General features: G+C 31.7%; 1 protein-coding gene and 1 long non-coding RNA gene across 2 annotated transcripts; one reads left to right on the plus strand and one right to left on the minus strand.

Annotated features, from left to right (window-relative positions):
• Positions 1 to 4,190: 4,190 nt before the first annotated feature.
• LOC111385196 lies at positions 4,191 to 5,741 on the plus strand. The gene is made up of 2 exons (XR_002701024.1): positions 4,191 to 4,863; positions 5,404 to 5,741. It is a non-coding gene; the product is annotated as an uncharacterized LOC111385196 (long non-coding RNA).
• A 3,570-nt stretch (positions 5,742 to 9,311) lies between these two features.
• Positions 9,312 to 11,822, minus strand: LOC111385207 (tropinone reductase homolog At5g06060-like). Its single transcript, XM_023009585.1, has 6 exons — positions 11,719 to 11,822; positions 11,407 to 11,605; positions 9,894 to 9,979; positions 9,764 to 9,833; positions 9,561 to 9,668; positions 9,312 to 9,398 (listed from the first exon to the last, which is right to left on the minus strand). The coding sequence occupies exons 1-6, from the start codon at positions 11,805 to 11,807 to the stop codon at positions 9,312 to 9,314; spliced, it is 639 nt and encodes a 212-aa protein (XP_022865353.1). The 5' UTR covers positions 11,808 to 11,822.
• Positions 11,823 to 15,413: the final 3,591 nt, after the last annotated feature.

Raw genomic sequence — 15,413 nt, forward strand, 5'->3', positions numbered from 1 at the left:
AACTATTTTAATTTTCTAATATTTTTTATAATTCTATTTTTTTTTAATTTTAAATTTTTAGAAATTAACTTTTTTAAAAGTTTTGATTTTATTTTTTCAAATTTTTTTTTATTTTTTTATTTTTTAGTATCTATCAATTTTATTTTGAATTTATTTTTCTTGACTTTTTTGTTTGACAAATTTTAAAAATTTTACTTTTTAGAATTTTAGAAATTTTATTTTTAAGATTTATTTAAACTTTTATTTTCCCTATTTTGAGTTTTATATTATAAGTATCATTGTTTTTGAAAATGTATTTTCAAAAATATTAGATCAAACATGTTTTCGATATTTTGCAAAATTGAAAATAATTTAAAAACAATAAACCAAACACACCCTTAATACATTGCAAAAATCAATGTTTTCACGACCAGAAAAAGGTAAAGAATGGAGAATCGAATGGACGGTAGATCTTGATACTTTGTGATATTAATGTTTTTCAAGTAACAACAATGCTATACGTATGAACAGGTTTGTTAGATAAACTTAAAAAATGTCATATGGCAACATTTTCTTAGATTTCGAAAAAAGAATTTAAAATTAAAATAGCAAATAAGGTTCTGCCAACTCAGTACATGTAAACAAAATTTTACAAAGAATTATGCTAGTTGTATATCACAAATTGTACATAATGGTGTATACCCACTCACATGGGAAGACCCACTTGAATATTTTATTCGAGTAGGTCCCTCACCCATGTGAGGAGGGCGTACACCGTTAGGTAGAGAGTAATGTACCACTAGCATGATTGTTTTACAAATATCAAGCTCCAATGTTTTCACCGCCACATGTACGTTCGGGTGTACAATATGGATGACATAATGCACAAATGGCATTCTGTCATTGGTCGGTGAAAATTATTTTTTTCGTTAGCTAATGACGAAATGCCCCTTGTGTATAATGTCACCCAGAGTATACAACTAAGTGTACAAGTAGAATAATTAAAAAAGAACTTTCATGCTCCCTTTTAATACATATATAAACAATTATGTAACTGTTTATGTACAAGTAACATGGTTGTGCTACATTCATACGATAAATATACATAATAATTTACATACATCATGGTGAAATCTGATTGTTTCAGAATTTTTTCAACCAAATTCATTATGCATATGTAGCCCAACCCAAAAAGTAAAGAATGAAGAGTCGAGTTAAAGGTATTAAATACACAAGAAATGATTTTTTGGGTCGCAGTGCGAGTTTTAGCTGTAAACTGCTCGGCTCTTAATTTATAGTAAGGGGTTCTAGATTTTTGTTATTTTGCTTTAACAAATTGATTTTTAGATTTTTCTGATTAAACTTTTCGTTCTATTTCAGTTTTTATAACATTGGTAAACTTGAAAATTTATAACATTGGGAAATGAACTTTCGTCCGCCAAATTCACACTGGGGCATGGGGTTTGGATTTAGGGTGTGTTTGAACCCCTTTAATTTGAAAAATGTATTATAAAATAATAGATTGATGGAGAATGTGTGGTTAAAATAGAAGAAGAAGAAAAAAAATTTGAGTTACGTGTAATGTTATTTTAATAAAGAATGTATGGTTGAAAATAATTATCATAGAAAAAATAATGTAGTATAATGTAAAATAATGGGTGACAAATAGGGGCTTAATAAAGGAGCAATGAGGTAAACAACATGGAAAAACAGGAAAAAGTGGCCAATTTAGGGATACAACGACGTTGTTTATCCCAATAGTGCAGTTTGGAACATGAGAAAAAGCTTATATTTTGTCTTAGCAGAGATTGTGTAATTATTTAGGATGCGTTTGGTTTGTCGTTTTCAAGCCATTTTCTGTTTTTAGTTTTGGGAAATGTCGAAAATGTGTTTGGCACGTCGTTTTCGAAAACAAAGAAAAATTTATAACTGAAAACTCAAAAACGATTTTTTTTCCGTTTTGAGTGTTCAATTAAAAAACTCAAAACGCAAAAAACACTCCAATTTATTTTCCACCCAGGGCTGCTCGGTTGTATTTTTAAAATAAAATGTTGTAATCTGATACAATTTAGTGAAGCACAATAATTTTAAAACCCATAAAACATTTTTCAATTTACATTATTGTTTTTTTTCATTGATCAAAATTTGGAAGAACTACTATTTTCTTTTTTACTGTTCAAGTGACAACAAAATACATCTAAAAAGATGAAGGACAAACTAGCTATTTTCTTTACAACGATTTCTATTTTTAGTCTATAAATTTATTATTTTATTTTTGTAGCAAGAAAAAATAGGAAATTCACCAAATTTAAAATATATATTATTTGTTAATATATTAGCATAAAATTATTATATTTTACTAAACAATCAAACTGATTGATAAATGTCATAAAACAATTTATAAAAATATTAAACCAAACGCATTTTCTAATTTTCTATTTTGAGAAATCGTTTTTCAAAATGACAGACCAAACACATTTTTTTGTAATTCGAAAATAATCCATCAAAAAAATGAATTCAAAGCTGTAAACAAGAAAAGGAAACGTAAACAAAATGCACCCTAAATGTTTGTGCTTATAATTGTTAATTGAGTTTGCCAATTTTGTTTGTTAAATGTTTTTATTCCTTTTCGGGGTTCTTGTTTGGCTAATTTTTGTATACTTTTTTTACTTTTCTTTATTGACTGAACGGGAAAAGAAGTTTTTTTTTAATATTTTAATTTCTTTATTTTTATGATGATAAGAAGCTTGAGATAAAGATGAATGGTGGTAATCATTTGAGAGCTTAGAGTATTTCTCAAAACTCTTCAAATACGAGACACTCTCTATTTTAAAGAGTTAATTTTTAAAATCATAATTCAAGATACTCTGTAAATTAACATTTTAATTTAGAGAAATATTCAAAGTGTTTCAAATTTCAATGTCGGAAAATAATAAAATAATCTGTAAAAAAGTTATTTAAAATAAAATATGGAGAAAAATAATAAATATTCTTTAATAAGAGTAAAATTAAGTGTTAAATATAAAGAGTTTGTTTGAGTATTTCAAAATTTGAACTCTCTAAGTTTATAGATGTTCTCCAAATGATAAAATATACTATTTAAAAATTGAAAGTCTATTGGAGATGTTCTTAGCCACAAGATGTTATCCTGTGGAAGGGGTGGTTGACCAATTCAAATTTTTAAATGAAGCTAAATGAATGAAAAAGTTATTGAATTAATTGAAGCAACTCAATGAGAAATAAAATAAATTTCAAAACAATTTGTAGTGAACAATATTCAACAGATGTCACAATTAGTTTACTAAGATTTTACAACTAAAGTTTCAACGACCAAATCAATTTGGTCGTTAAAAATTATTTTCAACGACTAAGTAGTAAGTTTGGTCATAGAAAATGGATGACGAACAATCAAATTTCAAATTAGTTGGAAATACTTTATGATGACCAAAATATAGTTGTCAATTCTATATTTTCTACGACCAAATTAAATTTGGTCGTTGTGAGTGGGCGTTAAATAAAAAATTCCCACCAAAATGTATGTTTGTATTCAATGACAATGTAATTAGTTGTTAAAAATACAAAAAATATAGTAAACATTCAACGACCATAATGTTTGATCGTTAATAGACTAAAACAACAACTAATTCTATTTCGTTGTTGAAAATAAAGAAAAATTCGATATTCAACGACTACTTTTATATAGTTGTTAATTGTGATTTCATTTTCTCATCTTAAAATTTCACTTCCCGCCTAATAATTCACTTGGCTCTTAAAATTTTATTTCACGGTCAAACAAGTTTCACTTATTCATGCAGGCGTATCATTTCATTCCAAGACCCTATAATCCATGAGCTTTGTTACAATGACAAAAGGGGTTGACAAAATTAGATTACAAAATCAAATCTATACCAATTGTTTCAAAAATAGATTTTTAAATCATTTGAAATTAAATGTCCAAATTTTGCCAACACACTTTGACACTCCACTTTTATGTACAACTTTGTAGGAGTAGGATTATAGCTCATGGTTACAATGACAAAGGAAGTTGACAAAATTAGGTTACAAAATCAAATTTACACCAATCATTTTAAAAATAGATTTTTAAATCATTTGAAATTAATGATCCAAATTTTGCCAACACACTTTGACAATACACTTTTATATACCAACTTTGTAAGAGTTGAATTATTCATAATCCATAACTTCATCTCCTGACTCCTCGTGGATGTGAGCCGCCTCCATCTTTCTTATAATCACTCTAACTCCTTTTCTCTTTAAGCATTTTCAATCTCCATCGTCAATACAAGCACGGTCCATTTCCTACCGGAGGTTTATATTTGGATCTTTATTGCGCCGTTGGGAACTATTTTCCCCGAATTATCATCCACGTGCCGCCGGCGCGCTTCTGCACTCAACTAGGTTTTCGCCTTCTGCCGAATCCCTGAAGCAAATTTGTTTGCTGAAACTCCTTCTTGGCCTAGGAAGATAAAGAAGAAGAGATAATAATAGAATTCCTGAAGAAAATTTGTTTGCTGAAACTCCTTCTCGGCCCAGGAAGAAAACCATAGATGGGCTAACGATTTATACAGAAGAGGAGTTGGGCATTGGGAAGCTAGATGCTGGAGGTACCCGTCTATGCCCATTCGACTGTGATCGTTGTTTTTAATGAAATTAGTTTCCAGTGTAGATTGGTATTTCAAATGCTTTCCTTATTAACATATTTTTGAAGTACTTGATGAACTAATTCCTTGTTCTACTGATGTTATGGAAAGGTAATATGGATTTCAGGAAAAAAAAAAAAACAGGTACTTTTGTTTTCAAAATTCGAGTTTCACTTTTATCTTGAAGATTCCACCTGCTTCAGCTTGCTGCTGAGAGTTGCAGGTACTTTTGTTTTATGTTTATCTTTTTTGGTTCTCTCTATGTATGTAATGACTTTGTTTCACACTGCTAATGGTATTTTTATTCAATTTCATTGGATTATTCAAATGCTAATGGCTTTTTATTGTAATTGAATCAATGAGCCAGACATTGAATTTTATTGTGCGGTTTCTATTTCAAGAATTAGTATAATTGATTTCAAATTTAGGGCAAGCATTAATTATGATCATCTTGTTTCGATTTAGATTCTCGCCATCTTGCTAAGACCCTAATTTTTTTTTTTCCAGTTTTTCTTTTGAAATTCATGTCGAGAAATTGAAAGGGAAAGATCTAAAATTTCACGCTGTCTTCAAAGAAATTGTCAGATTATATTAAAAAGGTTCTATTCTTAATATTCAGGGCTTTTTGTCGCTGGTCTTAGTTATGTATAACGCGAAATCCATGAAGTGAGGTCTTTCAGGCTTCAATTATTTATAAAATTACAGGTTTTTTCTTAAATCATTCAAGATAGAAAAGATTAAATTTTGTGCTTGGAGGCAACAGGGATGATCGGGATTAGACTCAGCTTCATATTTGTGCTTGGAGTGATCAGAAGGAGGTAAATTTTGTCCCCTCCATGATATCTTTCCTTGGGTATTCTACATTTACCTTTGAACTTCGCGTGTAACATACTTTGTTGAGGGTCAGTTTGTACCCTTTTTTTTTAGTAATCTAATTGTTTAGTGTATAGCTTTCTATCAAGTATAAATAGCACTGTGAGAAATCTTCCATTTAGTATGCTATTAACAACGTGAATATAAAGGGTGACATGGTGATAGTTATATATTTTTCTTAGATTGCGGCAATAGTCTCCAACTCTACATTTGTTTTTTTTCTTTTTATGTTGAGAATACCATTGGTTAAGCTGAGTGCAATATTTTAAGTCATGATAGTTGATATAATTAACATATAGTTGTAGTTGATGTTGAGATATTTTAATTGATTGAAGGCTCTGAAAACTTTTACTTCTTGTTAATGTTATTTACAGTTGATATATAGCAGGTTGCATGCATGCTTAAACCATTTGAAACTGAATTGCTACTTTTTTCTTGTTATTAATAGAATGCTCTACCCATGTCAAATAAAGTATAGGGAGACAGCTGGAAGGGAAAAGACAAGGAACAAGAGTAAAGAATTTACAAGTCTTGTGGGAGAAGGATGGTTGAGACGTTGACTGCCTTCGATACTGGAAAAATAACCCAAGCGGTCTACCCCCTTGGCAAATCCCAACTGAAAGCACTATACGAACTAATGACAAGCGAGAGAAAGAAAGCCGTTGGCCTTGTGTGTAAACCTTGTTGCGGAATCCTTCACTTGTTATAATCGTTTATGATTGTGGGTAGGATTTGAGTGTAGTGTGATGTAAACGTGTGAAAGTTATGAAGTCATAAATATTATTGTTGATAATCATATTTTTCGTTATTTTAATATTTTGATTGTTAATATAAACGTTTTACAACCATTTCTTTCGTTATTGAAAAAAAAGGCGACTAAATTTTAGTTGCTATTATGATATTTTATCAACAAAAATAATTAAATACAACAACAAAAGAAGCAGTTGTTGAAATAAAATTAATTGGTTGTCAATATTATTTTTTAACGGCCAACTATTTCGTTGTTGAAATGAAAGGTAACTAAAAGTTGGTCATTTTTATTGTATTTTAACGACAAAAATAGTTGATACAACAAATAAACAAGTGGTTGTTGAAAAAAAATCAGTTGTCAATACAAATCTTTTACGATCAATTATTTAGTTGCTAAAATAATACATTTAACGACCAAACATATTTTTAGTCGTTGAGTACATTCGCCAACACCTCTTTATCAATCAAGGAACAACCAAAAATGTATATTCTACGACCAATTATATGGTTGTTGAACGTGATTTTTCTTGTAGTGAATTATTCAATCTTTCACATGACATTCAATCACAAGTAAGATTCAATAACTTCTATTTCGAAAAATTTCTTTCTACAAATGCTATTGCAATATGTATTTTCAATAATTTTTAAGAATAGTCCAATTGTATCACATAACTCAAAAAGTAAAATGCCCAGTGTACAGGGCATTTTCTTACAGAGGTTTTACAGGGGCCCCACTAATGTGTGTATTCTGTGAAATGCCTGTATGTTTTCCCTATGTAAGTGTAGCACCATTGATTCAAAAATAGTAAGTGATGTCATTATTTTTCTTGATAAAAGATTTTGCAGAATTTCCATTTCCTAAAATAAATCTTGGCTACCAAGATTACAAAATTTTCATGATTTCGAACAATCACAAGATGATCATCACGTGTTGTTCTATGACATAGAAAAATTAAAATTTGAAACATCAGACTAGAAAATTGAGAAGAATCACGGGGAGAGTTTTAGAAAGAATATGCAACTCAAAATGATGATTTTTTATACATTTACGATGAGTTCATTTTCCCTTCTCGAAATATATTTTGATGTTTAACGTGCGACAGTTTTGTAAAGAATATTGATAGCATTTTTTTTTTTTTAAAAATAAGCGAGATTTCTTGCAAAAGGAGAAGTAGCTCACAATAATAGGAAGATTATAATATTTCTTAAAATCATTTTTTTTCCTTTTTCTTATTATTGGTCATAGTTTCAATATTTTAGAGTAAGCGTCTTTTTTTTTCCCCCCTTCTGCTTATTTATTGGATATATATCTTCCATTTGGTCCTCATTCTTTTCAAATTTTAATAATTGAAATAGTATTTTTTTTGAAAAATTGTGTGGTTGAAAAAGAATGGAAAGTTTTTCGATTTGTGTATAATATTATTTTATGAAAAATTGTATGATTAAAAATAAAATAGAGAAAAAGAAGGAGAAAGAGAATGGGGCCAAATAGGGGCATAGTTAGCCCCCGTTTGGCTCCTCATTAATTTTGATTATAATGGGGGGAATAGTGTGTGTGTGTGTGTTTTTTTTTTTAAAAAAATATATGGTTGTAAAAAAAATAAAAATATTACGATTTACGTGTAATATTATTTTATTCAAGATTGTGTAGTTGAAAATAGAAGAAAGAAAAATTTAATTTAATTTGATAAAATATAAGGGTGCCAAACAAGGGGCTTAATAATTACATTAAATTCTGGTCAATAAAATAGTTAATATGCACAAGACAATAGTTACAATTAAGAGTCCGTATGATTCTAATTTTTTTTAAGAATAAGAATGAAAAATATAATCGTTACGGAACCCACACAAGAGATAGAAAGTCAAATATGATGACTTGATGCGATTGATAACGATCATATTTTTTTCATTTTTTTGACCAAAGAATGAAAATCAAACGACCCTAAATTCTGGTCAATAAAATAGTTAATAATTCACAAGACAAAAAAATACAAATAATAATAAAACAAATACACATGGAGAGTCTTACAATATTATCTAAACTAGACAATGTCGCGTGCGTTGCACGAATTTTGTACTTATCGTATTTTTATTAGCGTATGAATTTTAGTTTTTAGGAAAGTTTTTAAAGGAATATCTAGTAATATTTCCCTAGTAATATTTCCATGATATAAAGAAAATTATTGCAAAATATTTTTATAGTTGCAACAGTAATTAAAAAAAATGCTTGAGGTTATATAAAGTGAATGTGACGATTATAGTTCTAAATTTTGTGTAATATTGAAAATTGAAGATTGAGGACAAAGTTATAAATTGAGCGTTTATATTTTGTTAATTATATATTTTAATATTTATTTTATGCTTCTATTGAAAAAAAAAATTTTGGAATTTTTTTTTTTTTTTTTTTTTTTTTTTACATTTGGCTCAGTAAGTGAATGTAGGTATTTACATTCTCGTATTTCTAATTGTAAAAACTGGTATATATACAATAGGCAGAATCTATTTACTGCAAATACGTTGGATCAACTTTTTTGGAAATGATAAAAAGAAGGATACATAATTTCCTTACAAATAGGTAAGCAGCATTTAGTAAGCTGCAAATAAGTAAGTTGCCTAATACGGTAACATGCGGTAGATAGCATACTGTATGTTACATACTGCAAATACGGTACACATGGCATGTCTTTAGTTTTACTAATTCAAGTTGTTAACCTTCGTGCTTTTCTTTGAGTAGGTAATAAAAGTATGATTTTGTTAACTTAGTTGGCTAAATTGAGAACGTGCTATAAAAAGAAAAAAAAAAGAATTATAGAAGAAAATTAATAAAATCAAAAGTTAAGTTTCTTTTATTGAAAATTAAACCCTTCTACGAGTTTTACCATCTATCCTGTTTCGGATTAGACCTTGGTCTTCAAGCATTGTGGGGACTCCGCACAAAATTGGTGCGGGGAATCCCCGCAAAGTCCTGCGGGGTCCCCGCATGGTCGTGTTCCACTCTTACAGTTTAAAAATTCTTGAAAATGCTATTCGTATTGGAAAATATGCTCTTTAAAACAAAGAGCATGTCAGAATGTTCCTAGGAAGCTCTCCAAATTCCGACCTATAATGATCATGACCTAGATAAACACATATGAGCTGATACGACATCCATTATATGGTCAGTGATCAAATAACTGGCATATAATTCTCGGTGAGAAGGAGGACCACCCAAATTTCAATTGAGGGTAAAATTCTATAATGGTAGAAACACGAGAAGATTAAGACTTATAGAAGAAAAACGAAGAATAGAAATATTACATGTTCCACAAGAGAGATTTTGATATACCAAGGTGCAACGCAATTGACACGAATGCCTTCTTTTGCCCATTCACAAGCCAAATTCCTTGTAAGCTGATTTATTGCACCAGTGAGTGGGAATTTTTAAGGATTATATAACTTTCATCCATTTCTAGTAAATGGTTAGTGTAAGAAAATAAGTATTTTCCCTATAATAACTTGCCTTTAGTCACTCCATAAATAGATCCGGACGATATGTCAATTAAAGCAGCGACCGATGATATGAACACAGCACTTTCGTTGCCAGAAGCTTTAAGAAGATTATAAGCAAGTTGGCATAGATGGTAAGAAGACTCAAAGTTTGTAGCCAAGAGATAGGAATATTCTTCAACAGAATAATCAACAGTTAACATCCTGATGTTCGACCCAACATTATTTATCTAAGACATGAAATCCTATGAGGCCATTCTCAAGGCTTTCAAGAACAATAACATTTTATACAGATGGTAACTTTCAATTTCTACGTCACAAAAAATGCCATCATAGAGTTCGCAGCTGCCGAGAAGGAAATGATTTGACATAGAAAAATTGTTGGAAATTACGATACTTGATAATATTTGCCTGAACATAAACAAGGAAAGGTAAAACAAATAGACAAGTTGAGCCCCTCGGGGTACTTCTCCACTGGCAAAGAAAGGGTTTTCTCAAGGCTGGCAGTTCAGAGGTCGTGGGTTCGATTCGTGGGGCTTTTGGAAGGCAAGGCATATACTGGAAGGCAGAATTTATTCGGGAAGGTAGGAATGTCTTGGAAGGCAAGGCGCAACGTGAGTTGACTCATTAGGCACTTTGGCAGTTCAGTTGGAGAGGCGCTCGGACCCTGGTCAGTAGGAGGCACATCCCGCGATTTAATTGGTATGTGTGAAGAGGGGTTGGATTACAGACCCAAGGAATAGTCATCGAAGGTGGACACCTTGATCAAAAAAAAAAATAGACAAGTTGACAAAAAAGTTAGAGGTAGTATACATTGGGAACATAGTCATTGATTAATGATTATCATGTTTTGCTATGAGGTGAGGCTGATTGCCCTAAGGTTAGGATTTAGGAGCTTACAGTCATATACATTCTGTTGGAAGTACCTACTCGTTCAGTGGTTCTGGACAGATGCAAAGTGATTCCCTAGGGAATCATTTTTCGACAAATTATTGGTTCTAAAAAAAAAAAGGTTAAACCCTAACCTTAAGGGCCCCCACCACCCCTGTCCTGGAGCATCGTGAGGGAGGTAAATCGCAGGTTATGCCTTCAAGGGTATAGGGTGGAAGGCTACTTGTACACTTGCACTTACTCAAGAGCCAAATCCATATTTCAGGACTCGAACCAAATCCATATTGGTTCTGCTTATAGAGAAAGTGATTTCATAGGACAACATTTTATGATTAAATTATTCACTTCATTTGCAAGTGGCTAAATGAATTCTACAAGAATCTATCATCTTCTAAATAAACATTTAACTTTTAGGCCTTTAGTCATTGTAATGAAAATATGAGCATCACATATGTAAATGCCTGTTTCCCTAATAAACTATTGGAGGAAAACATTTTAAACATGTGCACTGAGTAATTGAAATTCTAGCATGGCAAACAGAACCTATGAAGTTCATGAACTACGCCTAGCCCAAAAATTTTAACCAATTTAGCTCATCTTCATGAAAAAATAACATATCAACAATATTTTCATGCCAAGGTGAGTATTTCCCATAACTCATGGGGTAGTTCTAGAACCAAAAAAGTTGGATGACCAAAGTAAAACATTGCTTTAACTTGGGCATTAACAGCGTTTTTAACCAAAAAATATTATAAGGGACACTCGCAAGAATGTTGAGTTTGCCATTGAAAATTGAGGAGACCTTTTCTATGAGCTCTGTTCTTTGGTCTCTAGAAGAAGCATCACATACAGAACCACTCACTTTAAATCCTTTTGCATTCCATTCTTGCAAACGTTGATGGAGCTCCGCTTCATTTCTTGAACATGTGTGCACAATTGCACCCATTTCAGAAAGTTCTTCCACAGTTGCTTGCTTGATTATCACATTATAAAAAACAAATCATTAAAAAATGCAGAAAAAAATGAAAAAACCCATAAAGATTTTTAGTTAAAAAAAAACCCAAAAAACAAGAAAAATAATAAAGACCCAATTCCACAAGTGCCGCCGGTAACAAGAGTGGTCAGCTGGAAAAGGACTATCTTGAAGTTCTGCTCTGTCCTTCCCATGCCATGGATGATGGCTTTGCTCTCCCTTTCACGAGAAAACACACAACGATGAGTGTTTCAGTCAAATAGATTAGGAGTGAAGAATTTGTTGGGAATGTTTAATAGATTTGGAAGGGAGTTGCTAGGCTTATATGCTTTTTTAATGCTTATTTTGTTGATAGAGAGTATAAATAATGTCCATTTCATTTGCAGAGTGTCTGGACATTATCATTTGCGGACTGTCTGCATGTGCGGAGTGTCCACGCAGATTTGCACGGGCGCGGACACTCCGCACATCTGTGTAGAGTGTCTGCGCAAATTTGCACGGAGTGTCTGCACGGACACTTCTCACGCTATGCAGAGTGCGTAAAAAAAATTTGTGAACAGTTTGCAGAGATCAATTCATCTCTTCGAACTATGCAGAGAGACCACTCTTCTCTCCGCACAGTGCGGAGTTTTCAATTTTTTCTGAAAAAATAGTTAATAAACAAATTAAAACACAACAAAATTGAAAAACAAAAAACTACAGAGAAAAAACAACCTGAAAAAAATGTCTTATATATAAATAAACTAAATATAATTTATTATATATAAAAAATGACGAAAATTTTAGTTTATTTCAAGCATTCAAACTGCTAAGAAAAAATTATCTTCGTACACTTCGGAGAAATCAATTGATTTCTCGCAAATGTGCAGAGAGTTCTGAACTCATGTGCCATCTGATTCTTTTTTTTTTGGACAAAATCTGATTAAAACAAATACAAGCACCCAAAAAAAAAAACATAAACACTGCTAAATATGAACCTGTTAAACTAAACATCATTAAACGTCGATTAGAATGAACTGCAGAATGAGGTTGCACTTCTTGCATCAGATTTTTCAGTTGAGGATTCTCAATGCACGTCTACTTTCTCTTTCTTTTACAAGCTCGCCTATTTTTAAACCAATCACCAACATTTTTTTTCAGAAATAATAGAATTATGTGGCGATAAGGTGGGGACTATATGTAGAATTTCTGTACTATCTGGACTTTTATTTCCTCAATCAAATATGCATCGAAAAAAATCAACCCCTGTATCCAACGTTGTTGTCTTCCCATGCCGACAGCAAGCTAAAAAGCAAAAAAAAAAAAAAAAAAAAAAAAAAAAAAAAAAATAAAAAAAAAAAAAAAAAAAAAAAAAAAAAAAAAAAAAAAAAAAAAAAAAAAAAAAAAAAAAAAAAAAAAAAAAAAAAAAAAAAAAAAAAAAGAAAAAAAGAAAAAATATGAGAATCAACGTTGAAAGCTTCAAAGATGAAGTGAGAGTATCTAGAATGTGTCCAACAAAAATAGAATTCCACACAGCACCAAAACGGAAAAAAAAAATAGAAATGAAGATATCAATAAAAAGAAAAATAAGGAGTATGGTCGTGGGAGTACGGTTAGCATGGTTGTCGGCATGGTCACGAGTATGAATAGAAGCAAAGAATAAAAAAAAAAAGCAAAGAATAAAGAAAGGAAAAAATAGCATAAACAGTAAAATAGGATTACTTTACTGTTGTGTTTTCAGTGCCACCCCATTCACCTTTTTAATAGAAGTTAGAATGTTGGAAATTTGTTGTACAGAACATATTTTCCATAAATGAATTGCAAAACAGTAAAACAAAATATTATTTCCAGAAAATGAATTGCACAGAATAAAAAACAAAAGCATAAAGAAGTCCAGAATTCGGAATGAGATAGAACTAGGCTCTCTGTCATTAAGACATTTTTACCCCGTTACACGGTGCTTACGGTATGTGGTAAAGCGTCTCCCAAAATACAACGATCAAATACTTGCAGAAGCAGCACTACGACTGCAAGGCAACGAACCAGAACAGAAGTACTCTTTGTAATACTATTGCAGAAAAGAAGAGTATGAATGCAGAAAAAATTTCGTGATGTTTCTGTGTGTTATATAAATTGAAAGCCTGAGGACCATTCAAATAGAGGAGAGAGTTGACGGTTGAGCAGTTTCCATCCACCACTCACGCCCACTTAACGCACAGTTTTAGCAAACTGATGGGTCGGTTAATAAACTATCAAAGGGAGGGAATTAATTGAATCTAAAAATTAAAAATAATTTTTTTTTAAAATTAATATTAACACATGCCCACACCCACGCCCCGACCCGCCCGCCCACCCGGTCGGACAAACGGACGACGGCGACGGCGCGCGCGTGTGGCCTTTGGATTAGTCTAGACATTGTCTAAGACTCCCCCATTTCAAAGACTATTGGTACCCCTTGGGGCCCAAATCCATATCCAAACTTGAAGTTTATTAAGTGGTTCAAGGTTGTGTTTGCAACCTATGTGGGATTGGAACATTTTTCCAATTCTTTCCCATTTATTCATTTTATTTATTGTCTAACTTTCAACCATAATTTCTCATTCATATTGAAGTGGTTTTTCACAATTAAATATTTTACACTCATCTGCTCGGAACGTAGAATTTAATTGAGCATTAATTTCGATACATCGAACATCGAGTCCCACTTAAAATTGTAGTCAAAGTTGACCCAATTGACCAGCCACTTCCAACATAGAAATGTGTCACAGCTTAAGCATTTCCCTTGGCAAAAAAACCTCTTCGTGGTTGGTTCCTTGCGTCTACCATCTCTCTCTGCAAAAAATGTCGACATTTTTGTTTCTCTCCCTATATCTACATCTCTGCATCTATACATCTATACCCATATCTGTATCTTCAATCTCTTCTTCTCTCTCCGACATTTATACCTATATACTTGAAGTCTTTAGTAGTTTTGATTCTTCTCGTGCATGTAATACGTGCGTTGTGTATAGAGATTCTGTAGTTGTTGGGAAGTTAGAAATTTGATGGAAAAGTGAAGAATACAGAAGGGATTTACTCTTTGCCGATGTCATTCGTCGAGGTTCTCGTTCTAATCTAGATTATTCATAATCTCTATTTATTCTTGTTCTTTAAGGGGTTATGATTTTTATGCATTTTTATTTAATTATTTGTTCAATTTGGTGCAGGATTTATCTTAGCTCCTTTATTTGGGCAAAATCGGAGGCAAATTTCGAGTTTATTCGGGTAATTTAGAGAGCCCTTCATGAATATTTGCACTAAAATTTGACGAAATTTGGTAAATATTAAATTTTTGTGGTTTTACTTGATCTGAAATTGGAGCAATGCGAAAAGAATAGAATGTTGAGTTTCAGGTTTGCTTAGTATGAAAATTGAGGAAATGGGAAAAGGTAGTGATATAACCGAGTTTTGTTCCCGACGAATATAGACCGAGGACTCAATTTCGTCGGTATGAGTATCAAAATGCTCGGGACATATGTGCTCGGGTATCATGTATGCCCGGGCTAATAGCCCGAAGATTTATTACACAATCATTCGACAATTATATCCGACAATTATGTCTCCTATGCCCGACGAGAGATTTATTCTGACTAAATATCCTTAATTTATGTCTCCTATGCCCAGAAGAACTCTATTGGTATCACAATTATACCACAATTCAAACTCCTATCTCGCGTAGGACTCATTGGTATAAAATCGCAAAATCAAGCTATCCTACTACAGGTGCAATGCGGAATCCTGATATGAACACACTACCTACCCCTATAAATACAGGACCTTGA

Source organism: Olea europaea, unplaced genomic scaffold (genome assembly GCF_002742605.1).
Source record: "Olea europaea var. sylvestris unplaced genomic scaffold, O_europaea_v1 scaffold311, whole genome shotgun sequence".
NCBI classification, from domain to species: Eukaryota; Viridiplantae; Streptophyta; class Magnoliopsida; order Lamiales; family Oleaceae; genus Olea; species Olea europaea.